The following is a 26,932-nucleotide window of genomic DNA, read 5'->3' as shown; positions in this document are numbered from 1 at the left end:
ACAGGCAGGCAGACGGGGTGAGAGTTAGAACGAAATAAGCTCTCAGGGCTGCAGCAGTTCAAATCTATGCAAACCTTTATTGAGAGCTGATGTTCTATTAAAGGGGAGGACAAGTCACACAGACACACTCCAACACTCACTCACTAATAAACACTGAGACATTCAGACACATAAGCAAGGACAGGGGCTTACCTAAAAATATTGGTATCCAAAAGAGAGCAGAGGTCCATTAAGGACATATAGTCAATTCTTTCTCCTGACTCGGACACACACGTGTGCTCAAAGTGTGCTTCCTAGTGTGAGGAGCAGGACTGGACCGTTTCAGCCCAACAAGTAGAGCATCAGAGAGGAAGCAGCAAGCGAGTGGATGGATGCCTTCTGCCGACTGAGTGGCCTGGACCCTCTGTGGGTGAGTCTCAACAGAACTTTTGTGCTTTCCCTCTCTCTCTTGCTCACTCTGCTACTGATCATGTTTATACTGTAGATTAATGTCCCACTTTGTGACTCTCCTCTTGAGTGCTGGGTGTTAGCAGGTTTTGGAGGGAGGAAAAAAACATTAGCCACATGAGGGCTTTCTACCCTCAAAATATCAAATAACCATAAGGATCATTTCTTTCAGCCCACGTGGGTGTTTGACTGACTGTAATGGGAGAATAGCACCACATGTTGCAGCCTGCACGAATGTAAAGACAAGAGTTCGGGATCTTGCTTCTTTTGCGTTAGGAAATCTCCATAATCCATATCTTAGCTAAATTAGCAATGTTTGTGCTTCAGACGGAATGTTCACAGTCAGAATTTGCCTCTTTTCACTCTGATTTCATCACGCCCCCTCTATGTTTCTGGTTCTCATTACAGCAATTTCTGTTTTTGTTCCTGCAAGCATTCCAATGACTATCGCGTTGTTGGGAAAATGAAAGTAAAGCCTGACTTGGCGGCACATCAAAGGAAAGATGTATTGTTTTAGAACTGTAACATTGCAATGAGCATGTTTTGCATGGTTTGTGGATGGCATGTCTCTTTTGCTTAGTGCAAAGTACCTTCATCTTTTAACTGTAGTCGTAATGAACCTTACACATACCTTGGAAACAACGTCATTGCTGACTTTTTGATCATGGCGTTGCCGTGGCGGTAGTGATGGGAATTTCTCTGAAGCATACGAACTCCAGCTGTCTATAACAAACAACATAAAAACTTTAAAATGTACTGTCCATGCAAAATACAGAATGAATAGGGTCATTTCCAGCTTTTATGAATACTTGATCACTTGCGCCACAGCTGTATGGATGCAACGTATTAAATCCATATGGTGTACGGTAAGGAGCGGTATTTTAGCAGTTGTGTCCTCACACCAGTGTGTTTGCCATATGAGGCGGACACCTTGTGCCATCCAAGCTGATGGTTTGCTGAAACCATTTCAGCCAAAGGTGAGAAACTGGATAAAGATGTGAAATCTACAAGAAAATGTTTGGAGTGTGTCCTCATGAAAGCGTTCTGTTCATCCCTTTGCAATTGACCACAGGAGTCAGAGGAGTCTGTGAAAGTTGCCGCCCACTCACTGGCGCCCAACAGTAATACTGTTGAAATGAACCTAAATGGACTTACAGAGTCCATGGATGCACATTGCGTGCAAATCCTTTCATTACATAACGCTGACCTTTAATTTACACACACACAGTGTATGTGTGTGTATATATATATATTTTTTTTAATTATATATTATATATATATTATTATTTTTTTAATATATATTTCATATATACACACACACACACCTTTTTTCCCCCTAGTTTTGAAGAATTTTGCTTGGATACATATATGACTCTGTGGTGAGATAGACAAACATACAGTTGTATTTCAAAGTGAAACAAGTAGCTGCTAGTCAGACCATGATTCACCCTCTTGGCTCCAGAGTCTCTGAACAGTAGCAACTTATGGTAAACTGAAATTAATCACTATTCGTGCTGGAACACACATTTCAAATTTTTACACCCTTTTAATCTTTTTACACACTCTATGAACAACAAAAATAAGGAGACACAGCTTTAAATCAATTCAGCAGTCAAGACTTGAGATGGATATCTTTGTAACTTCTCACAGTAATTTTTTTCTAAATGCTTCCAACGTAGTGTTTGAGGTAGGCCCGTTTCTTTTCCATCATGATTGGGTACACAAAGCAAGGTCCACACAGGCGTGATTTGAAGTGTTTGGTGTGGAAGAACTTGCAAAGAATTCTGACCTCAATCACATCAAACACATTTGGGATTACCTAGAGGAGATATTGGGAACCAGGCCCCTGTGTCCAACATCAGCGATCTTTGACCTCATAAATGTTATTGTGGATGAATAGTACTAAATAATTCTACAGAGACACTTCAACATCTTCCACATGTCTTACCACAGGAATGTAAGTAGCTCAAGGTACACAGGAGAGACCACCTCCCTATGTTCTTTCACTTTCTTGGAAAAGACTAAATGCCCTAATTTACATTTGTTGAGCTAGTGCAACTTTTAAAGGGTTTAACGAGGGAGCGGTGCATGGTAGGTTGTTATGTAACTGCAATGTAGAGTCAAGCCACACTCCCTTGTCTAGCAATGCCACACAAGGAACGTTTCAACCACATCCTTTGGCATCTTGTTAGCAGAGCCAGACACCCTGCAGGCCATTGAGGATAAGAAAAAGCAAGCCGACGACAACAAGTCACTTAGGTGTGTGTTTCTGCGTGTGTCTGTGTGTGTGCATGCGTGCGTGCACGTATGCATGTGTGTATGTGTGTGTGTGTGTGTGTGTGTGCGTGCGTGTGCATGCGTACGTGTGTGTGGACACGTGTTATTTTGTTGTGAAAGTGTTTGGTTCTGTCAAAGTCATATAATCTAGAAAAAAACATGTCAACAAATGGTATGTTGGTTTTGTGTTTGTAAACATAGTTGCTTGCATAATCTTTGATCTCTTTGTTTAGCTTTGTCCAAGTTAAATTGGGTCAAAGACATTTGATGGCTGACTCAGCTTTTCAGAGAAAGAAGGAAGGCCTCCTCGTACAATCCAGCCTGGACTCACTCGCATTTTTCTTGACTGTTTGTGGTTTCACTTTGTCCTGCTAGGAATGCTAAAACGTACGGTAGTCTGCATTCTCTGAATTGGGTCCTCGCTGTCTTACGTTCTCAGATGATTCATACGTTGCAGTTATATTTTGACTTTATTGATCATTTCAGAATGTGTTATTCTGGGGGGAAAAAAAAATCATTTTTGTTATTTCTCTTGCAGGACTGGAACCGCACTTGGTACACAGCCAACCCAGACTTGACCCAGTGCTTTCAGAACACAATTCTAGTGTGGGTGCCCTGTGTCTATCTGTGGCTCCTGGCTCCCCTCTACTGCCTTCACCTGTACTGCCATGACCATGGACGTATTCAAGTTTCCTCTCTTTGTATCGCCAAAATGGTGAGATTTGCATTGAACAAGTGGGTTCCTCTTTTTCTTGCATGTGAAGAGGATACGTTTGACTTTTTCTTGAAAAAAAAAAATAAAGATAAAGAAAGCCTGAACCTAATATCACTGGACCTTTTAGGTGCTCGGGTTTCTGTTGGCCTCTTTTGGCTTTGTGGAGTTTTTCTACATCCTACTGGAGAGGAGCCAGGAGATCGAGCAGCACATGGTCTTCCTTCTTAGCCCCATCATACGCAGCATGACTGTGGTAAAAACTAGGACTTTCCTTGAATTATCGTTAATCCTATTCAAAGTACAAATACAAATTATTGTGTATGTGTCCAGTATTGTTTTTTTTTCACATCAAAGTGACTACCAAATTTTGACCTGGCCCGCATATTACAGCATTTTGGCGAGTCCATGTGAACATGAATTGTTGGACAATTTCGTTGTCTTGGTGTGAAACGACTTTTTTCGCAATCATTTTACCTACCTACTATATTCACAACAATTAGCACTTTACTACAACATGATGAGTTGAGTTGAGTTCTGTAAGTCGAAGCAAATCTCTGGTGAGGGTGAGCCAATATAAACTACTGATTCTACCTCATCAGTCATTCCTTCTATGTTGCTGGGGGTAACGAGAAAGTTTGGGGAATGTGCCTCACGTGTTAACGTATAAAGACATGAAAGAATATAGAATGTATCATTCAATGACAAGACACTTAGGTGAAAAGCAAAATAAGCAAGGATAGATTTATAGTCTTGCAGTCTATGTAAATATTGCATTATCCTGCAAAAATGCCTGTATTTGACCATCAGTCATCGAGAGGCACAGTTCAGTTATACTTACATCATTTACAGTTTCATGTGAGAATAGTGTACATACAGTAAAGCATATTTCACTAGAAGTGTCGTAGTTAGGTGGTAAGTTGCCAACAAGAGATGGACAATGCGCGAGTCACGTTTGTGAAAAATGCAAACGTTTTCTAGCTGGACACTCACAACATGACAGTTGTGTACAGTACTTAACAAGACTTACGCTACATTCATGGTGGAGGTATAACAATGCAGTCAACAGTTGGGTGCCCATTGAGGCACTGCTTCTTGGATGTAACTTGACTTACAAAGGAGCCACTTTCTCCAAGCATTTTTTTAGTCTCCAACCCAGACAGCCTTTCCCACCTGTGGTCTTTACAGACTCCCGAATAAACACAAGCACGTGCTTGGATAAAAATACACTAAGACCTCCCTTGTATTGAGGGTTAATTTAAAAAATGGTACTTTTTTTCTGCGGGGGTATCATTTATCACATCAGGAGGCAACAAATATGGCTATCCCCCTGGATGGTGATTGTTAAGATTAGGCGATCCCACACTTTATCGATTCAATACATTTCCTTGCAATTTCATCGATACTGATTCTGATACCGATCACTTCTTATTGGAATTTTTTTTCAGTCAAAATATTACAGTACAGGAAAATCACATAACAAATACTAGCTATTTATTCCAAAGTTATTAAATTAGATATTATAACACAAAACAAAAAGTAAAATGATTATGACTGAAACTGCCATGCAAAGATGAAAAACAATCTCGTTTTATTATCTTTTTTAATAATCTGAACCAGGAACGTTCAATATAAGTAACTTAATCTATATAGTGTGGAAATCTAGATGATTTAAATGCTTCTAATTTAGCCGTCTAAACAACATAAATAAGACTGTATACCTGTCTTTATCAGCATTCAGACATGTGAAAGAAAATGCATATTCAAACATACAATATTAGGTTTCTCTTAGCAAAATATTAGATTGTGATCATAATCTTTATGATTTAAGAAAGAGACACAATACAAGCATTGTTTGTCACGAGACTGGAAAAGTAACAATGCTGTCTGTACCTGGATACACCTTAACTTTTTGCAAACTTTCTGGCAGTGTCTTTTGTTGGACAGCTGGTCATGTTGCAGGTAACTGGACTTTTAGTGAAACTTGTCTTTTTTCAACCTCACTTTGATTCTTGGGATGTGTGCGCTTTAGGTGTTTGAATAAATCATCCACACTGCTGTCATCTAAAACTGTTTTGTCATATACTTGGCAGTTTGACATAACTTTATTGAGTGCTGTGAGATGACACCACACAACGCTTCGCATTCTCCGTATTGGAGCTGGATGTTTCAGGAACGGTTGCATGTTTGATGTCACATTTCGGGTTTCCCAGTCACATGACAAGGACTGCCATTCGGTGGTGTATTGATTTTGTCAGTCAACACAAAAGTGGAATATATCAACTACAATAGACCATCCCATGACATACTTTAAAACGTGGTCCTTATGATATTTCTAAACATGTCGTGCAATTACAATATATGGTAGGCACCAGAGTCAGGTGTACCACTCCACTGTCACTGACTCTTCCTTTCTCAATCAAGAGGGTTTTGAGCATTTGTGAGGTTACACACTGAAGTTGTAAGAGAAAGCCTGTCTCTGAGATGTCCTTGTAATTGTTCCACAAGGGTTTCTATCGGGTTGAGGTCAGGACTCGGAGCAGGCCAGACACGTTCACCCAGACCAAACTCTCTCATCCATGTCTTTATGGACCTTGCTTTGTGCCCTGGTGCACAGACATGTTGGAACTGGGAGAGGCCATCCTGAAACTGTTCCTGCAAAGTTGGGAGCAATGAATTGTCTAAAAGCTCTTGATGTGCTGAATCCCCAAGAGTTCCTTTCACTGAAACTATACATTATGCTTCAAATTAGAGGGCAGATGCTGGTTTTGTTCTTTCTATCCAGCCTCGTAGCTTGTGGATCCTTTTGAATTCGGTTGAGGTCTGGGGACAATGGTGGGGTTTCCATTCAAACGCATAGCAGATCAAATTTAAATTGGTATTTTTTGCAATGTAGTATGTGTTGTGTTGAGTCCAGTTCAGGCAATCAGTTCAGGGTGTACCCCGCCACCTCCCCGAAGACAGCTGGGATAGACTCTAGCACTCCTGCGACACTTGTGAGGATAAGCCGCTCAGATAATGAATGGATGGATCTTTCTGAGCACATTCCAAATGTTTCTCCCTCTGAGATTGGTTAGGGGAAGCTGAAATAGAGTTTTCTGCATGACCGCAAGCCTTTTGCTTATCGTGCATCAAAAGCTAATGCACGTGGTTTGCTTTTCTGTGTAGTGTGCAAAACAAAACATGCTGCATGCTGCATAATGTAAATGTGATTTCCCATAAAGGACCAAAATTAGTAGTGTAAAGTTTACTGCTAGGGAGAGTCATACAGTATCTATGGTGAGCAATATGCTTAACTCACTTACTTCCTTTTTTCTGATTTTATGTTGCGTCGTCACTCACTTAAGAAGGTTTTAAAAGTAACGGGATCATTTTTAACATATAAGGAGTAGAAAGTATAGCTACCTGTGTTTAAAAAGTAAGGAGTAAAAAAATAAAAGGTTACCACAAAAACACTCGAGAAAAGTACAGTTATCTAAAAAAGCTACTTTATTAATGAAGGACTTCCCGCCTTTGCTTGAATGTAGGACATATTATACAATGAGATAGAGCAGAGACCGTGTCATTTGTCAAAGAAAGGCAAAACATTTTGTCCTCCCAGTGCCTCCTGAGGTACATGCACGAACACATGGACACGACGATTGTAGCGGAAAACAGCAGCACGAGAAAAGAACAGCCAGAGAGTAAATCATCAGTGTTAGAACACCAAATAAGAGGGCAGATATGTTGTTTACATCAGTGAGGGCACATTGTGACGTTGCCCCTGGCCAATACACAGAAATTTTCCCGTATGAAGTTGTTGATTGGAAAATCCAATTACCACAAGTCTTTAATAAGCAGTACTGCGGCTGATCCCAGACTAACCAATGTGGTGCTCTTTTGGAAACCAAAACTTGCTTTTTCCCCCACTTGGTAAGCTGGCCCGATAGTGTGACGTCTCTTTTGGCCAACCGTTTGGATTGTATAGTGGCTCATCACCCAATACTTGACTCCACCGAGGACAAGTATGTCTCAAAAGTGACTCTTGTTTTGGAGTAAACAACATGCTGGATATGTAGCTTTATCCATGATAAGAAGGTTCAGCATCTCATTTTTTTTTTTTTGTTTTTAAGGCAGGAATCAGCCAAGCTAGGAAAAATCCTAGAAACCAAATTGTCAGATCCAATACTGGTCATATGAGAGGAGACCAACTCTGTCAATCTTTTCAGCTCTGTTGGTAATGGCTTTGGCTGTGAATACATTTAAGGTAGCGCTTTGTTTTCTTCCATTAAATCAAAATGATACTCATGTACAGTATAATAAAATACTTCAGTCGAACAATTAAATGTAGGTTTCTGTTTGGTTTCAGCAGATAGGAATCCTAATAGGATTCCAAGTATCAGTATGAGCTTGGCACTATATTGTCGAGCTCTGGCAAGAAGCCGTGGCAGTCGTATAAATTCATAAATCATTTTCCTCTCTCTATTTCTGTTCAGATTCTGGCTTTATGCATCATCCAGTTGGAAAGAATACGAGGTTGTCGTTCTTCTGTATTCCTCTTCCTGTTCTGGGTCTTGGCTGTTGTTTGTTCCCTGGTGCCTCTCAGAGCAAAGATCCAGCTGGCCATAGCTGAGGTATGTTGTGATTGTTAAAGATCTATTCCATTAATTAATTATTATGTCTGTTCTATATTAACTTAAATGCACATAGACTTGTCCCCAGTGAACCTGTAGTGTCAAATATCATGCACCAACGTATAATCCAGTGTGCTGTTGCCAGCGGTCCAGAGAAGGGGTCGGCAACCCGCAGCTCTTTCATCCCTATGTTGCGACTCTGGGAAAATAAGTCAAAAGTGTCCGATTGAAGTGTATTGTAATATCTGTAATTATAAGTGTACCCGTTTAAGAGTGCAGGAGGGTGGAGTATAAAGTAAATCAAGCGGGAGAGTGAGTGTAACCGAGCAGTTCATTGGTGTGCTGCCGGAGTGTTAATAAAATGCAAGTAAAAAAAACCCAGAGGTAATTCCTGTAACTCGTTGCCCATTGCAGAGGGCATTACAGTATGTTATTTGTCTAAAAGACATGTATGATGTCTTCTTATTGAGTGGTATTGAGTGAAAGTTTTTAACTTCTTTCTTCAGACCTTATGCAATTTCGGTGATCTTCAGAGATGTTTGACAGCACTTGATGTGTCAGCAGGCAGATTTGACAGCTGGCATCCGCAGAAAGCCCACCGTGTGTACCACTACACCACTAGTGACGCTAGTAAAACAGTTATTTTGCAAATTTTTATTTTAATTGTTCAGCGGAATAGTGCTTTTTTTCTCCCATTGGATTGTATCCTTGGCAATGGGTAATAAGGAACAGGAGTCATTTCTCAATTTTATATAGATAGATAGATAGATAGATAGATAGATAGATAGATAGATAGATAGATAGATAGATAGATAGATAGATAGATAGATAGATAGATAGATAGATATAGATAGATAGATAGATAGATAGATAGATAGATAGATAGATAGATAGATAGATAGATAGATAGATACACGCACATTATTTAGAGAGTGTATGGACACAAATATATAATATTTATTTATTATATATATAGGCTAACATCTTCATTTCAGTTTTTGCGATTCCCAGTGTTGTCTTTTGCATGGAAACTGGGTCGAAATGCCTCTTTGAGTGTTAAAGGTTGCCGACCCCTGGTCGAGATTCAAATTTCCAGGAGCACAGCTTGAGGTTTATGCTATGTCAGCAAAGTGGATTTCATCTTCCATTTTAAACCAAGGTAACTGAACATTAACAAAGTGTAGGAGGATGACACCGGCAATTCTCGTCAAGCCTGTGTGCGTTTATACTTATCCTTTCTTCCTGTGCCTCCTGTGAGACACTGCAGTCATTGTTGAATGGGTGTAAGTTTATATTTAGGTGTGGAAAGCTATGGGACTTACGCATTTGCATTTCTAAAAAAAAAAATGCATCCATATTTTCATTTTATCACACTTGGTGTGATATTCCCACACTGCTTGGAGGTTTTTAATGATGGGTCTTGGATAAATGCTGGTGAGCCATGGCAGTGCAGGGTCAGACCAGAAGAACGTCAGCGCTGGGTTTATAGGCTTATTCACTGTAAACAAACTGCCAGATGTATTCATCCATACTAAAATCTTTCACACTTTTGGTGCGCATTTGGATTTCAATGGGATTAAGTGCACAGTGATACTACGATCCTTCTTCTTTGCATTATTTACTGTATCTATGGCATAATGAACAATGTTCAATTCCTCCTTAGCTTTAAATTCCAACCTTACTCATTTAAAACTAATCATCACAGTTAAATGTGAATGAGATTATAGTAGCTATTTTTATATACTTCTTCATTTGCATTTTTTCTCTACTTAACAAAGAAAGAAATACAAATACAATTACAATAAACATGCTTGATTTTAAGTGGCAGCTCAGTGACCTCGTGGTTAACAAGTCTGCGTCACAGTTCTAAGTTTTGGGATTTGGATTGCAACTTTGGCTTACATGTGTGGAGTTTGCATGGTTTCCACGTACTTGCATTGATTTTCTGTCCACTCCTGCTGCCTCCTACATTTCAAAAACATGCATCATAGGTTAACTGAGGACTCGAAGTTGTTCACAAGTGTTAATGTAAGTGTGAACAGTTGTTTGTTTATATGTGCCCTGCCGGGTGCGCCCGGCCTCTTGCCTAATGTCAGCTAGTGTAGGCTCCAGCTCACCTGTAACTTTAACGAGGATAAGCAGTTTGGAAAATGGATCCCTACGATTGGCCGGCAGGTTGTATACCACCCCCTGCCTGAAGATAGCTGGGATAGGCTCCAGCACTCGCGGCAGCCTTGTGAGGAAAATGGATGACTGGGTGGATGAGAATTAAAGAAAAAATGTCACAAAAATGTTTTCAATGAGTGCCATAAAAAACCTTCCAGAATAATCGCAACCTGGGCAAAAAGCAGAGTACATTATTTGGCTTCCTACAGGTAGAGTGGAAAAGTTATTATCCTGAGAAGAGCCCCCTCAAAATTCCATCCATCCATCCATTGATATCGTCATAAGGTCGTGGGGTGCTGGATCCTATCCCAACTGTTGTCAGGCACGAGGTGGAGTATACCCTGTACTGGTCACCAACCATTTGCAGAAAGTTCTCTCACAGCCAAAATTTCCTTTATGCATTCAGATGTTGTTTTTTCTAAATTGCTCAAACCAACGTTCCTTCCTTGTTTTATTGCTGTCAGGAAGAATACTTGCAATTACGTTTATGCCGTCCAGTCATTTTCCATTGATCTTGAATGGAATCATTTCAAGCTCACAGCTGAGCATAGATCCAGTTTTGCAGACATTGGGAAGTGGTGAGGTCCACTTTAGCTTTTTCAGCAAAAACAAACATTCGTCCTTACCTTCACACCTATCAGCAATTTAGATCAATCAGTTAATCGACCATTCTAGTTGAAAGCATCTTTACTGTAAAATACAGTATGCTGAAAGTGTGTATAGTTTTACCCTGGGTTTTGTTGTCGTTGTTGCCCCTGTTATGCTATCATGCACAATTCCCTGTGACATATTTGACTGACATGTTTTTAAAATATTTACAAGGAAAGTGTCAAACTTGCTTCACAGTGTTGAAGGCTGAAGACTGGTACGTGTTTGTTGGCGCTTGGCCGTTCATTCTTAAACTACATTTTTCTGGCCCGTACCTCCGACCAGCTTGACCCCGTTTTTCTATATGTGGAAAGATGAATTTGGTCTCATTATATTCCCTTCCTGAGCACAGCTCCACAGTGTTCAGAGAAAATTTTGTTTGCCATAGTTCTGGATTGCATACACTACATACCCATACTGTTGCACAACAAGCTAACTGTGGGTGTGGCATTGGCCCAAGAGTAAAAATGTGCCAAAATAAACAGCTTCTGTATGACAAGGATAACATTTACAAAAGGTTCTATAAAACAAACAACTATGTATACTGTAGTTTCTATCACAGCTGTGTCCTTGTCACATGGTGATTATTCAAACCACCATTACCCATATTTAAATGTTGCTGCTGCTATATGAATAACATCGGGAAATATTTTGTTTTCACAGTGACCATAGTTGGAGCCATACTGTATTGCATCTGTGTTGTGGGTGTATAACCCATATCCTGTGCCATAAAGTGCGTACATATGGGGAAAGCAAAATTTGGAAAGTTAATGCAATACTAAAACTCTGATGAAAGTGCGTGCAAAACCATAATGAAGATAGATGAAGTTGACAGGATGTTGTGTGATTTGTTTGTGGAGATTTAAGGCATCAAAAAGCATATTGATGCGACTGAAAACTGTTGGTTATATAATGTTAGTTTTGCTGTGACATTTCCACCCACAAAACCACTCATTCTCTTCTTGCTTTGAAGACAAAAAGTCAGACTTACTAAACGTGCCTGTAATAGATTACACCAAATAAACCCAGTGACTCATGTGTTGCCATCGTGGTCTCTAAAAGTTGCTCTTTACTTACTCCACAGGGCATGGCCTCTGATATTGTGAGATATTTGGCCTTTTACTCCTACTTCACGATTCAACTGGTCCAGCTCTTCTTGTGCTGCTTTTCTGACCTACCTCAAGAGGGAAAAAACATCTTGGAAAAGGTAAGCAGAGGAAAATGCGTTCCACTAAGGTTTAAATACTGCAATGGTATCCTACCTGAGCATCTTGTGGGTTCCAAACTTTTTTTTGTTGTTGTTGCGAGACACTCAGCCTTTTGGAAACAGAGATGTGGTTTACCACTTTACCCTCTCAGCTCACTGCTTTAGCTTCCTGTGAGGAGAGTGTGAACAAGCATGTTTTTCCCTCCTTGTCCTACTGCATACCATGAGCATGACACGTATTTCAACGTCCAACGGACCCTAAAACGCTGCACCTGAGAGACACCATTAGCTATGACTTATCATTGAACACAGCTTCCATATCACCATATTTTCCACCAGCTCGTTATGTGTATTTTTATATTTGTTTCATCATAGAAGAGTTAATCATAAAACACTATCCTCATTATTGTTGTTGTATATTACAATATTGTAGAGCTAACCGCCATCAAACTGAGAGCTGTTCCCGATATTTTGCCCACCAAACCTCCTCCCTCGGGACAGCGGAAGTGAGACCCTCATCAATCAAACGGAATTGTAATGTGATATTTCCCTAGTGATAAACCATAAAAACAGCTGGAAAAGTCCCTGGCAGATTTCTGGCCCAAGGTGCGGTGTAGAAGCCGCAGACTGGCGTCGTGGACACACCCGTTGCTCGTTCCTTGCTGTGTCCTCCTCTTCTTCCTCCACTGGTTAGAGTTACTCACAGTAAGAGAGGAAGTGAAGAATAAAATGATGGAGTGATGCTATAAAGAGAGCAAATCGCTTAGTGAGGGGGTGGCAGGATGGAGGGGAACATATGGTTGAGAAGGCAAACTTTCTGTGTGTATAATGTGCATACGTACGTATTGGGCGGTTGGCAATGACACATTTCCGATATGTCTGCTGCTTTCGACCCGAAAACATCATTTTTACTCCGTGCTAACATTGGGCTCCATTTACAGGACACAAACTTTTTGGAGGTCACGGCCTTCACTCTGAACCACCTTTTATTTGCATTTCGTAAAATACACATTTTGCTGTTATACTCAGTGTGGTTGACAAAAAGCAGTGTTTTTCTTTTCTTTTTTTAGCATTCCTAACTGTGGTTTTAATTCTGTTGCAGAATCCTTGCCCTGTTAAAGATGCGTCTTTTTTGTCCAAGATTCTCTTCTGGTGGTTTACTGGGTAGGGTCCTCAAAACCGCCCCTTTTTTGAATCCACATATGACTCACCCCAGGAACATTTGTACTTGTTTACGAGTATGTGTGTGTTCTGTTGACAATTATGTGTATGAATCATCTCCACACTTGCTCCACAGGCTTGTTGTGAAGGGATATCGCACTCCTCTGGCAGCAGAAGACCTGTGGACGCTCAGAGAGGAAGATACGTCGCATAAGATTATCTCTGTGCTGCAAGAAGACTGGACATTGGAATGTGCCAAGATTCAAAAGTGAGATTGCCTCATGCAATTAAGATATCCCAAATTTTAGTCACAAGTAGATACAAAAACACATTCTTAATTCATTAAGACACCTAAACGCATGTTCAAACTTTTACATTGTTTGTAACATTTTCTATTCAAGTCTTATCATGCCAATGAATAGATAATGGTTTCATAATAACCTGACTGACATTATCTGATATACATTTCCCAACTTCAAATGGCAGACAAAGAGCCACAAATTCCATTAGTAAAGACATGCTGTATTTATTTATGAATTCTGCTGATTCCGTATGCAGCCAGGCTTCAGGCTAGAACGATACTGAAGGAGTTTGCACTGCTCTCGTGATGTCTTGATTTACTAAAGAAATGAATCTTTAAGGTTTTCAATACTAACTACTGTCAGCATGATGCAGTTTAAATTAATGTACCAAGCAAAGTATGGCTAAGCAAAGATTACAAGTGCCTACATATGCTACTGTTCAATATTTGGCCATAGCAAGAGAGGCCATGTGTGTAACTGTTTTTCACCCCTTTTACAGGCAAGAAAAGGCCTTGACATCTGGTGTGGCACTGGGGAGCAGGTTGCCCGACCAAGCTCAGCTTCTGAGGAAGCTTCACAAGGAGCAGAGCTCTGGCTTCTTTCTGTTCAGAACTTTGGCACGCAAGTTTGGGCCATACTTCCTTACTGGTACAATGTGTATCATATTCCATGATGCCTTCATGTTCGCCATTCCCCAGGTGTTGAGGTAAGACAAACAGCAGTAGTTTCTCTTTTAAAAGTAGCTGTTTTAATATTTCTTATGCCCTGGCTTTCGGATACACACTATTGTATCACAGTTGTCAAACACAAGGCCCAGGGGCCGGATCTGGCTCGATGGTTCATTTCAAGTGATGCTCGTAAGCAAATTCTGCGCATCTATTTCATGTTTTTCTCAACGCATCTTGAAAAATGAAAGTCAGGCTTCAGCCGGGCGTATAAAAATCCAGCAGATGAACAAAAACGCAGACAAAATCTTGGTGAAAAAAGTCTAAAACAGAATTTTACGAAAAAATAGGGCATCCAATAACTGAGGTTACAGTGTCTATATAATGATATGTATAGTTCCACAATCATAACAGCCCTGTGAGGGGATCCATGACTACAACGTGGCCTGTTCCAAAAATGAGTTCGACACGCCTGACTATATGGCCCAAAGTACACTACAAGGCACCTTGTGTTTACACATACAGGAACTCTGAATGAACATTTAATTAGGTAGGGGCAGGGGTGTCAACTCTTGATTGAGTTATTCATTAATTTTACTCATAGGTCTGCCCAAAGACTTTATTCCATATAGTGTGTATTAAGTGTATCTTAACAAGATTAATGTTGTTTCATATTGGGTGCTCTAAGCTCGCAAAAAAAAAAAAAAAAAAACAGTTTTGGAGATGACCGTGAACATGCACTCTCTGAAATAAATGAGGTAGTTTTGGTTAAAAAAAAGAAAAAAAAAAAAGAAAAACGTTTGTGGCATATTGAAGTTATGCAAGTCATTATATTTAGAAATAGAAACTGTCTAGTGTGTGTTGCTGAGACACATTTCCAGTGCTTGAGTCCCACACACAAACCAAGTGACACTGAGTTCAATGTACTGCGTAAAGCAGCTGCCAAAATCTCCAAACCTCAAGTTGGACTGAACCTACCCGAATTTCATTGGATTAAAAAGAAAGAGATGCCCTTGTTATGGTGATTTAAAAAGACAGCAAACAAAAATGCCCCCGGCTAAATTAAATTCAGATACCAATAAATTTTACAAATTGTATACCGGATACAGTACCAATGTTATTGTCATTTTGTAGCCATTTGTGTCAAAGTCAACCAAACAAAATTCTGTCAAGTGGCAATAAAAAAAAAAAAAAAAGCAAGTCAAGGCACCCTCTCACCGTACTGTTCCAGCGGTAAAACTGGAATGTTGTTTTTGAGGCACAAACACTGAATTATTTGAAGTGCTAATTAGGGTCATGGATTTGTAAGCAAGAAGTAGACGAAACCACAGTCTTCTACCTCAATGAGGCAGGTCTCTGAATGGCACAGACACAGACAGACCACAATAAGACAGTTGCTGGTGGAGTGAAAGAGCACTCTGGCTGCAGGCTGAGCAATGTTGCACAAACAAAATCACTTTGTTTTAATTGCACTGAATTTGTGTGAATTTGTAGCCATTACTGGACACATGAAGGTCTGAATTAGAATCATGTTAACAGAGAAATCCCATCAGTCTCTTCTTGATTTGTGCCAGCAAATGTTCCAAACTTGGAAATGATCTAGATCTAGATCTACTTTCTGTACATCTTTAGTCTTCTGCTGGGCTTCATGCGAGATGAAGATGCGCCATTGTGGAAGGGCTACTTCTATGCCACGCTCATGTTCCTGCTCTCTTGCCTCCAGTCCCTCTTCAACCATCAGTACATGTACACTTGCTTCACAGTGGGAATGAGGGTTAAGACAGCTGTTATGGGCCTGGTGTATAGGAAAGTGAGTATTGTTTATCCTTACCTATTTTACCATATTAAGTCGAAAGTCTACATATTGTAAGGAAAGTCCACATTGCACACTACCTGGACAATGATATATAGACTGTGTATCTGTTATCTAAATGTCTTGCCAAAATGAAGCTAAAGTTTGGGGTTGAAGTGTTGTCTACAGATCCATCCCAACCCTTAGTTGATTAATTAATTGACGAGTTTTTTTCCATGACATTTGTCCATATAATGTGGGTATATAGCTTCACAAAACAAAACAAAAACAGTTCCATGAAAGTGCATCCAAAAATTAAATTTCTCTTTTGTTGTCAATCCAGTCTTTGGTGATAAATAGCGCTGCCAGGAGGACCTGCACTGTTGGGGAGATTGTAAATCTGGTTTCAGCAGATACTCAGAAGCTCATGGACTTTGTGGTGTACTTCAACGCTGTCTGGCTGGCCCCCATAGAAATCGCCCTTTGTCTCTTCTTCCTGTGGCAAGTACGTGACCTGAATGTTACGTGTCTGCGATTTCTCATACTGAAACCTCTACTACTACTGCTATAAGCATTGTTTGCCTTCCTTTTGGTAGCACCTTGGACCATCAGCATTGGCAGGAATTGCCACCGTCATCCTCATTTTTCCACTCAATGGACTGATAGCAAAGAAAAGAAGCAAGCTGCAGGTAAAAATGATTTACAGGAATCCGTCTATAATGTTTTTTTTTTTTTAAGAGCAGCTCTCGTGTTGTATGTAAGGTCGCAATTGTCACATCTGGTTTGGATAGTAGCTGGGGAGCCATGTGGGTTCAGGGCCTGGATGGTACACTGTGTCTTGTCTTTTATTCCACCATTTACACTATAACAATGACTGGAAAATGCTGTCGTACAAAACTGCACATTTTCTCTAAGACAACATGTGGTTTTATGAATTTGAAGTCTTTTTAATCAAACCCAGTTTTGGATTGTGACCACATTTCTGACCCTTAATTCCAGACTTGTCATCAATTGTTATAATATTCAAACGTTCTAGTATGTTTAAGAAGACTTGTAAAAGTGTACTGTGACAACGGCTCCCTGCTCGCAAATATTCTTTACTCTTCGCTGTGTGTGAATAAAAAAATGAAAAAACCTCTTTTTCTGGTTAACAGGAGATTCAAATGAAGTTCATGGATGGCCGGATCAGACTAATGAATGAGATTTTGAATGGAATAAAGATTCTGAAGTTCTATGCCTGGGAGAAGGCCTTCCTGGAGCAGGTGTTGGGTTATAGAGAAAAAGAGTTGAAGGCCCTGAAGAAGTCCCAGATCCTTTATTCCATCTCTATTGCATCTTTCAATTCCTCTTCTTTCATGGTAAGAACACTAGACTAAAGCAGTATGACCTTTTGTGTACAAAGCAACACACAATCACAAAACCCCAAGATCATTAAATATATGTACAGTTGAACAGGCATCTATTTATGCTTCTTTAAAAAACAAAACATCGTACTAAGTTCAGGTTGGATGGTTGGATGATTTGCATATGTGTAGAACAGCACTTCATCATCCTGGGACCTGTTTCTTTTGTCACGTAATATAAATTATTGGTCGAAGTGTCCTTGAGCAAGATAATGAGCCTCCTGTCTCTCCTGATACTGCATTATCGGTGGATGAGGAGCAGGAGTGTGCAAAATGTGGGCCGGACAGTATCTGTGTCCCTTGGCATCCACCATCTTTAAAATAGTCCCAGAACCTTGTACAGCTACAACAGTAAATATATAGCTAAATGAAAGTGGCATAATGGCTTAGAGAGTTTTGTTCACCTGCCACATAATTCTGATGTTGAAGGGTTCTGGGCCCAGCCTTCCTGTGTTGTGCTTGCAGGTTTTCCCTGTTCTTGCGTGGATTTTCACATGCTTTCTCCCACATTCCTCAAACATGCATGCTAGGTTCATTCAAGTCTAAGGTGTGAAATTGGGGGGAATGGTTGTTTGTCAATAAGTGGGATTGGCTGGGAAACAGTCCAGGGTGTAACCTGCCTTTCGCTCAAAATCAGATGAGATACCCTCCATCTCACAGGAGAACCTAGTGAAGATAAGCAGTATAGAAAATGGATGGATGGTTAAACTAATAACCGTTTGACATAATGAGTGATCCAATGAGTTTACCAAATGGACTGTCCAGTTATGTGCTCCTTCTTTACCAGCATATCTGCAGCACAGATTTTTGGCCATACATACAGTAATGTTGCCTTTCATTCTACACACATGCACACAAATGCGTTTTATCCCCTCATTTCGGACACTGTCCTGTATCTTTGATGGATCGTCAGTTAGTAGTATTTGTTGCTCATGATGAAACTTTTCTAAAATCGCATGTTACCATTCTCCAGATCGCTTTTGCGATGTTTGGTGTCTACGTCATGCTTGACGACAAAAACATCCTGGACGCTCAGAAGGTTTTTGTTTCAATGGCGCTGATCAACATTCTGAAGACCCCACTTAGCCAGCTTCCCTTTGCAATAAGCACAACCATGCAGGTGAGCATATATTCAAAATTGCCATATTGTTTTTGTCATATACCCCTTTATAATGCTAGCACCTTCATAAACAAAATAATGCTCTGTGAACTGTTATTTAACAATATGATTTTTATTGTGGCTGTAGTTTCCAGTGTTGTCGAGCAGCAAAACCAATATAGTGGGAGCTGTGTGTGATTTTTTTTTTTTTTTAATTCACATGGTGCTAAAAAGTGTGACCAACAAATTAGACCAGCGCTTAGTATGAAGCGGTGCAAAAGCTCCCTGGCAAACCCCTTAAATAAAACATCCCTTACAGGGCCATTCAAAGCCTTGATACAGCTCTATTAGTTCTCACTGGATTGTGCAATAGGTCATAATGTTGTGGCCAGCCGGTGTGTAGTCAGAGGATGAAGTGCTTTTTCTGTTCCAGGCTGTGGTTTCACTCAAACGTTTGGGAAAATATCTGTGCTCAGAGGAACTTAAAGTGGACAATGTCTTAAAGGCTCCATTGAGTTCTGGTAAGAACCCCGCCTATGTTTAAATGAATACGCTGATGAATGAATTGCTATTTTCCCTTTAAAGGCTGTCACAACACATGTAGCCTTACCACCGGATTTAGTTGTTTGTGTTTGTGGAGCACAACAGTTTGACATAAATGATATGCACTGTCACTTCCCGTGCCTGGAGGATGACAGACAGACAAAGTAATGACAGGATGCTCCCATTTAGTGGTTAAACATAAATCAGCACAAGAATTCCAATTTTTGATTTATGGTGAGAGAAATTAAGCAAACATGCTCCAGTTTTCTGTGTCACATTTGTCAACACTTGCTCAGACAGACAAAAAGCAACAGCTCTGTAATTCCTATGATGAAGTAAATCCACTTGTAGTTACAGCCTGACAGCACTCTGATGAATCTTTTGAAGGGGCATTTTTTCAAAATGTTATTTGTTACTTGGGATTAAAGAGCATGACACGCATGTAGCGTTTCATCGCTTGTTTGCTTTTCTCTTGTTTAGAGGGGGAAGATGTGCTGATTGAAAATGGAACGTTCAGCTGGTCTGCAGAGGGCCCTCCATGTCTTAAAAAGTATAAGACAATCAACCAGAGCAATTAAAAAAACTAAATCAATAACAGAATCACAACTGACGGGACATTTTCCGTTCCAATTTTTTCTCAGAATCTCCATCTGTGTGCCAAGAGGTTCCCTTGTAGCTGTGGTCGGACACGTGGGAAGCGGAAAGTCCTCTTTATTGTCTGCCATGCTCGGAGAAACAGAAAAGAGAAGTGGTCATGTCACTGTGAAGGTACAGCACGATATTCTCCACATGCAAGGCCTGCTCATGTTTGCATCTTTAATCACGTGAATATTCTGAGCCTTCTCCCTGATATGTCTTTTTTGAAGGGTTCTACAGCGTATGTGCCCCAGCAGGCTTGGATCCAAAACGCCACCGTCCAAGACAATATCATGTTTGGCCGGGAAAAGCTGAAGACGTGGTACCACCGGGTGTTGGAAGCCTGTGCCCTTCTGCCTGACCTTAACATCCTTCCTGCAGGAGATGCAACAGAAATCGGAGAGAAGGTAAAGTTGCTTTATTTTCAATTCCACGACAATTGGCTCACAATCTTCCCTTACAGGGTCTCAACCTCTCAGGCGGACAGAAGCAGAGAGTGAGCTTGGCCAGAGCTGTCTATCGGAAGGCAGATGTGTACCTGCTGGATGACCCGCTGTCTGCTGTTGACGCACATGTTGGCCAACACATCTTCGACAAGGTCATCGGACCCAAAGGAGTGCTTCGAGAGAAGGTAGAGTGCAAATGAGTTCCCATGGAGGAATTGTGGTTTCACGACACCTCAGCCACTTACAAGAATGTGGCCTTCATTGTTGTTCTAACAACACAAAAACCGCCACTTTGGCAACATTTCTTGTCTTCAGACAGCCACAATTTGGTGTTGGCTTGTGTATACATCCAATTTCTCTCATTTGTGTGGCTCTGCAGACCCGTATCCTGGTGACCCATGGGATGAGCTTCTTGCCGCAAGCTGACCTCATCCTTGTCCTTGTAAACGGTGAAATCACAGAGAGCGGCTCCTACCAGGAACTCCTCAGCCGCCGTGGCGCCTTTGCTGATTTCATCCACACCTTTGCCAGCACCGACCGAAAAGAAATGGCCATACAAAGAGGTGACAAGTCTTGCCATGTATTGATTGGTTATTTAAAATGGTTATGTTTTATCTGTCAACCAATCAATTTCTCTACTATGTGAGTATTTGACACAGCTTGCACTTGGATCAGACCATATCCTTATCTGTTTGTAATATTTTAGTTACCTGCATTGATTTAGCTAAATGAGAGTGTTAGATATTCGATCTCAGTATGATGAAGTGCAGTTCAACACCACAACCACAACAAGTAGCTATTTTTATATAAATACATCAATGGCGGGTTTGATCAAAACTGAACATTATCTTTTCTCTGACACTTTTTTTTTTATGTAGCTCTGGAATTTCAGATAGTGCAAATGGTCTTAATGTTTAGATTGGTTAGATTATTGTTGTAATAATGGATGAATGGATGAATCCATTATAATGTAAAGCATGACTTTCTTGTAGCTGGCTCAAGGAGGTCCAATGCCCGTCTCAGCATGGTTGATTTCATGCCATTCTCCAGAGACTTGTCTCAGGAGCAGCTTATTGGGTAGGTCAACCCGTGGCCCCATACACTCCCAGAATTTTGTCAATGCAAGCTTTTTATTCCATTTGATGAAACTAACTTCTTTCTTGTCTTTCTGCTTTCTTTCCAGGGGTGACACAACAAATACAAACTTGCAGAATATGGAGCCTGTGTCTGAAAAAGAACAGGAACAGGTTCCTGAGGACCTTGGCAAGCTCACAGAGGTTGACAAGGCCCACACTGGACGAGTACGACTTAGTATAGTGTATAATCCAAGGACTTTATTAAAAAGAACCTATCGGTTGACTGGTATCTATTTAAATTTTTTCCCCACTGCAGGTTAGGCTGGAGATGTACCAAAAGTACTTCAAGACTATAGGTCTGGCCATCATCATTCCCATTGTCTTCTTATACGCCTTTCAGCAAGGAGCCTCACTGGCCTACAATTACTGGCTGAGCATGTGGGCCGATGACCCAATTGTTAACGGTACTCAGATTGATGCCGACCTGAAGTTGTCTGTCTTTGGAGCACTGGGCTTTGTTCAAGGTTCGCCTCTTTTGTCTGACTGAACAAATGCATTTTATCGATTTATTTATTTTGCACAGTTCTGTAATAAACATAACCAACCATCCTTTCTGTCTGTTCAGGCATTGCGATCTTTGGTACCACCGTAGCTATTTCCATCTGTGGTATCATTGCTTCTCGCCACCTGCACATGGATTTGCTGGTCAATGTGTTGCATTCCCCAATGTCTTTCTTTGAATGCACGCCCAGCGGCAACTTGCTCAACCGCTTTGCCAAAGAAATTGACGCCATCGACTGCATGGTGCCCGAGGGCCTAAAGATGATGTTGAGTTACGTCTTTAAACTCATGGAAGTGTGCATCATTGTGCTCATGGCAACACCATTTGCTGCTGTGATCATCCTGCCTCTTGCATTCCTCTACGCCTTTGTCCAGGTAATCTCCTCCCCTCACAAATTTCAATTCATGATTTAGATTTTTCACTGGGTTTAGCAGTTTTAGCGCATTCTCAGAAAACCGATGGTTGATTAACTCCACTGACATCAACATTACACGATTTAACTGTATATTCTGGGTAATGCCCAATGAACCCTTCTTGACTTCGATTTTTGATGTTGATGTTTTTCCCCTCTGGGCTGCAGAGCTTCTATGTTGCTACATCATGTCAGCTGAGGAGGCTGGAAGCTGTGAGCCGCTCCCCCATTTACACCCACTTCAATGAGACGGTGCAGGGTGCCAGTGTCATCCGGGCCTTTGGAGATCAGTCCAGGTTCATTCTGCAGGCCAATGACAGGGTAGATTTCAACCAGACCTCCTACTTCCCCCGATTTGTGGCCACTCGGTGAGATATCACTATTGAATAAAATCTGCTTTCTCCGTGAATTTCTTCTTTAAACAAATGAGTATTTGCTTTATCAATTAGGATTATTAAATTAGTGTTTCAACCACAGATGGCTGGCAGTCAATCTGGAGTTTGTTGGTAATGGAGTGGTGTTAGCAGCTGCCATTCTGTCCGTAATGGGAAAGAACACCCTAAGTCCAGGCATAGTGGGGTTGGCTGTGTCACACTCTCTCCAGGTAAGAGGGCCTTGTGCTCGACTGGTGTCTAAATACTAATGTGGCTGGGAAGTGCAAAACAATACAAAAAAGTGTGGGATTCTGTTAGATTTCATAAAATTAATTAACAAAAGTCAAAACAAATATACAATAAGGAAAACAAATGAACAAAAACTTGTGTTGAATTAATCAATGTTTTGTTTTGATTTCTGAATTGGAAAAAGTGCTTCACAGTTTGTTATGTATTGTTTTGCACTACCCAGCCACTGCATAACATTCCCTAATTTTCACAAACCTCACAGTAATTATGAATAAAATACCGTCAATGCAAAAGCAAAAGGCTTAGAGATCATGGCTTGACGAAACCAACAGAACTACATCATCTGCAAAGAGCAGTGACGGAATGTCCAAGCCACCAAACCAGACTCCATCTACACGTTGGCTGCGCCTAGAAATTCTGTCAATAAAAGTTATGAACAAAATCGGTGACGAAGGCCAGCCTTGGCTAGTCCAACTCTCACCAGAATTGAGTCCGACTTATTGTTGGCAATGCGGACCAAACTCTGACAGACTTTTACAGGGACCGAACAGCCCATATCAGGGGGTTCGGTACTCAAGTTATTATTAATGTGTGGGGGTTTTACATAAACCTGTTAACTGTAAATGCCCTAGTAATTCCTGTTTACATCAAAATAAGATAATTAAAAGAATGTGCTGTGCATGGTGGTATGTATAAATATGTTTGTTATCTGAGTCAGTGCATGCTTTTTTTGGAGCAATCATCATAATGTTATTTTACTTTACTGGGGTCTGCAGGTCACCGGAATCCTAAGTTGGATTGTGAGATCATGGACTGATGTCGAAAACAACATTGTTTCTGTGGAAAGGGTAAATGAGTATGCTGACACTGCGAAAGAGGTCAGTGTTTCCATTCTACACACACTTTCCATAAAATGGGTTTTGTTCATTGTTTTTGCTTAAATAAAATTTCACGCAAAACACAGTGCCTAATTGCATTTTCTTCACATTATACAGGCCAACTGGACTATAGAAGGCAGTTCTCTCCCTCTGGCTTGGCCCCAGACAGGCACTATAGAGTTCCAAGACTATGGGCTGCAGTACCGCAAAGGCCTGGAGTTGGCTTTGAAAGGCATTACCTTGCAGATTCATGAAAGAGAGAAGGTGAGTAATTTTTAAACAGCCATTTTTACCTCATGAGACTTGCACAGGAGTTTGTGATTCATTGGACCTCGCTAATGTGTTCCAGGTGGGCATTGTGGGAAGGACGGGAGCTGGGAAGTCATCTCTTGCTCTGGGAATATTTAGAATCTTAGAGGCAGCAAAGGGAAAGATCTTTATTGATGGCGTCAATATTGCTGACATAGGACTCCATGATCTTCGATCACGCATTACAATCATTCCGCAGGTAAATTATTGACAACAGAATGTGAGCTCTGACTATCCTCACATAAACTCTTGATATTTACCTCAGATCTGGTGACCAATATATTAAGGTATAAACACATCTTGATTAAATCAGCGGCTAAAATTATCTGTGGATCCTTTTTTCAGGACCCTGTGTTGTTCTCGGGCTCCCTCCGAATGAACCTTGACCCATTTGACACTTACACCGATGAAGAAGTTTGGAATTCTTTAGAGCTTGCTCACCTCAAGAACTTTGTGTCCAACCTGCCTGACAAACTCAACCACGAATGCTCTGAAGGTGGAGAAAACCTCAGGTACACATTACGTGATGCAGTGTTGGTTAACCACCAACCAACTGAGTACCTCAATGTGCATTATGCACAATATTGTCCTTTAGCACAATAATGCTCCTTTTTTTCTTACCTTCTGTAAATTATTATCTGTGTAGCTTGGGTCAGCGTCAGTTGGTGTGCCTTGCGAGGGCCTTGCTGAGGAAAACCAAAATCTTGGTTTTGGATGAGGCAACAGCTGCTGTGGACCTGGAGACTGACACACTGATCCAGTCCACAATCCGCACCCAGTTTGAAGACTGCACAGTCCTTACCATCGCTCACCGCCTTAACACCATCATGGATTACACAAGGTTATACTATAAGTTGTATGGACAATACAAACAAAGCGCATATTTTGATGACACCTCTTTGATCAGGGGTGACCAAGCCTCAGCCAAACTCCATCCATTTTTAGAGTCTTGCAAAATATAATGTACAATTGATATGGCCTCTGCCTTGGCTGCATTGGACTACTTTCTATACTGGCTAGCAAGGAACGAGAAGAAGAAAAAACAGAAATTACAGTATTTCTCATTCTCACTTCCTTGTTTTCCACCAATATATCACTCAAATAGTAACTACATTTCTATTGATTACACATAGTCAGTGACTTGAGATTATTTAATTACATTAGCAAATAGCATGAATCACCATAGTTGTGCTCTATAGTGAGGTAAGCTTAGTACCGATTGCACTTTTTCTGGTTCTGAATGTGGAGTTTTCATTCTATTGCTGTTGGGTATAGATAGGGGCAGGTCTATTATACTGGCAAATGTTCTGCAAGCCTTCCCAAAATTATGAAATATCCATGACCGTTTGCTTTATTACTAGGCTGTCTGTATAATACATTATTATTATTATTAACATCATCATTCTTTCCCCTTCTTGCTGCTCTACAGAGTGATTGTTATGGACCGAGGCCACATCTCTGAGATGGACTCTCCAACCAATCTCATCGCACAGCAGGGACAGTTCTTCCGAATGTGCCAGGAAGCTGGGCTGGTCTAGGACCATGGCGCTTCTATGCACCTTTGGCACCTTTCTCCCATGGCTTTTCAACAAAGTTTGAATTTGCCCTTCCAAGCTTTGTGGCAGCTCCTCCGAGGACATTGTCATTGAGGGTCCAGAGACTTTTCTAATACAGCCTATATAGTCCAAGGCTTCTTAGACACAAAGAACATGCTGTCCTGAATCAGGAAAAAAAAATACTCAGACTATCAACATGTAAATGAAGCTTCAGTGGATTGCTGGGAGTGTGCAAAGAATTATTAATGTGTACATAGATTTGGGGAATCTGTTCATTCCATTTAAGGATTAAGGCAAAGGAATGAAATACAACCACAAATTATATGGATTGTTATTTTTATTTTTCCTGTTTTGAATGGGAACAGTATTACTTACGTGTCATAAAGCACATGACCTATATTTAATGTTTTCTCAGGCTTGGATGTCGATGTTTACTGACTCAGTTTTGAAGCCTTGAATGCCAGAAAGCGGTAATCTACATTTATATACCGTTTTGTTTTCCAAGAACGAGGACAGAAATTACTCTGACATACTGACCCTGTGCAGGGTTCAACCTGGCGAATGTGAGGGATGTGAGGTTTTCAGAGCCTTCAGAAATGAGTTTGAAGCAGCCAATTTAGATTATTTATATGACAGGGAATAGGAGGAAAACAATTGTTTGAGCCAAGACATTGGCAGGCACTTGTTTATTTCTGTCAAAGTAAACACATAAAGTCCAAAAGAATCCTGTTGGTCAGATTTAACCTGATGCCTATATGTGAAAAACCACATTGAATGAAGAGAATCTCTCTCCTCAACAATAGTAATAATAAATCTTGGTGAGTGATTTTCTCTCCACCACCGCACAACTCAGGCCATACATATATATAATATATATATTCTGTATATGTGTCGAGAAAGAATTCACTATTGTTCTATATTTTTTGCTGACGTTACAAAGTGTTGCTAGTCCTCAACGACCTTGATCCTTGATTCAAAGAATTATAAGAGCTTTTCGGAGAGAAAAGTAAGTATGCTGTTATTGTCTTACTGGTTTAGACAATCTTTCCAAAGAGAAACCATATAGTTTATTTATGTGGTATTTCAAAATATGCCTTTAAAATACTGAGGATTGTATTATATTTATACTTTTTATAACAAGCTGTTTGGTTTTTTTTTCACTGACTAATTACTATTATTGTATTGTTATAATAAACATGTATTTCATTTAAGAATACGGGTGTGTTGCTTGTATTTTAAGGACTTTCAATATGTAAATCTTGGAAAATGAAAGGATATATAAAATATCTAAAATAAAATATCACTGCCTGAGGTTTTTAAGTAGTACATAACATTTTATATTTATATATACCGATATATCGTAATATACTGGAACATCACAAAGTAGGAAGTGCAAACG

The 26,932-nt window shown here is 40.4% G+C and overlaps 1 protein-coding gene across 5 annotated transcripts; it reads left to right on the top strand.

Moving 5' to 3' along the window:
* On the top strand, positions 1-26,778 carry abcc6a (ATP-binding cassette, sub-family C (CFTR/MRP), member 6a). 5 transcript variants are annotated; one of them, XM_061830288.1, is made up of 31 exons: positions 1-409; positions 3,263-3,439; positions 3,567-3,692; positions 7,912-8,049; positions 11,948-12,070; positions 13,173-13,234; positions 13,368-13,499; positions 14,033-14,239; positions 15,831-16,008; positions 16,334-16,495; positions 16,587-16,679; positions 17,145-17,348; positions 18,367-18,513; positions 18,926-19,013; positions 19,516-19,585; positions 19,677-19,803; positions 19,902-20,078; positions 20,135-20,302; positions 20,497-20,680; positions 21,110-21,194; positions 21,301-21,418; positions 21,510-21,717; positions 21,819-22,129; positions 22,336-22,535; positions 22,645-22,771; positions 23,567-23,668; positions 23,786-23,932; positions 24,018-24,176; positions 24,323-24,489; positions 24,624-24,818; positions 25,407-26,778. In XM_061830288.1, exons 1-31 carry the CDS (start codon positions 368-370, stop codon positions 25,513-25,515), a joined length of 4,533 nt encoding a protein of 1,510 aa, XP_061686272.1. In that variant the 5' UTR covers positions 1-367; the 3' UTR covers positions 25,516-26,778. The 5 variants fall into 5 exon arrangements, with proteins under 5 accessions (XP_061686272.1, XP_061686275.1, XP_061686273.1 ...); XM_061830291.1 differs by lacking the exon at positions 1-409 and adding an exon at positions 2,588-2,706 and having other exon boundaries at positions 25,407-26,777; XM_061830289.1 differs by lacking the exon at positions 1-409 and adding an exon at positions 2,878-2,896.
* Positions 26,779-26,932: the final 154 nt, after the last annotated feature.

This window comes from Syngnathoides biaculeatus, chromosome 9 (assembly GCF_019802595.1).
Source record: "Syngnathoides biaculeatus isolate LvHL_M chromosome 9, ASM1980259v1, whole genome shotgun sequence".
NCBI classification, from domain to species: Eukaryota; Metazoa; Chordata; class Actinopteri; order Syngnathiformes; family Syngnathidae; genus Syngnathoides; species Syngnathoides biaculeatus.
Note: the sequence above shows the minus strand (reverse complement) of the source record. Positions and strands in the feature narration are given on the sequence as shown.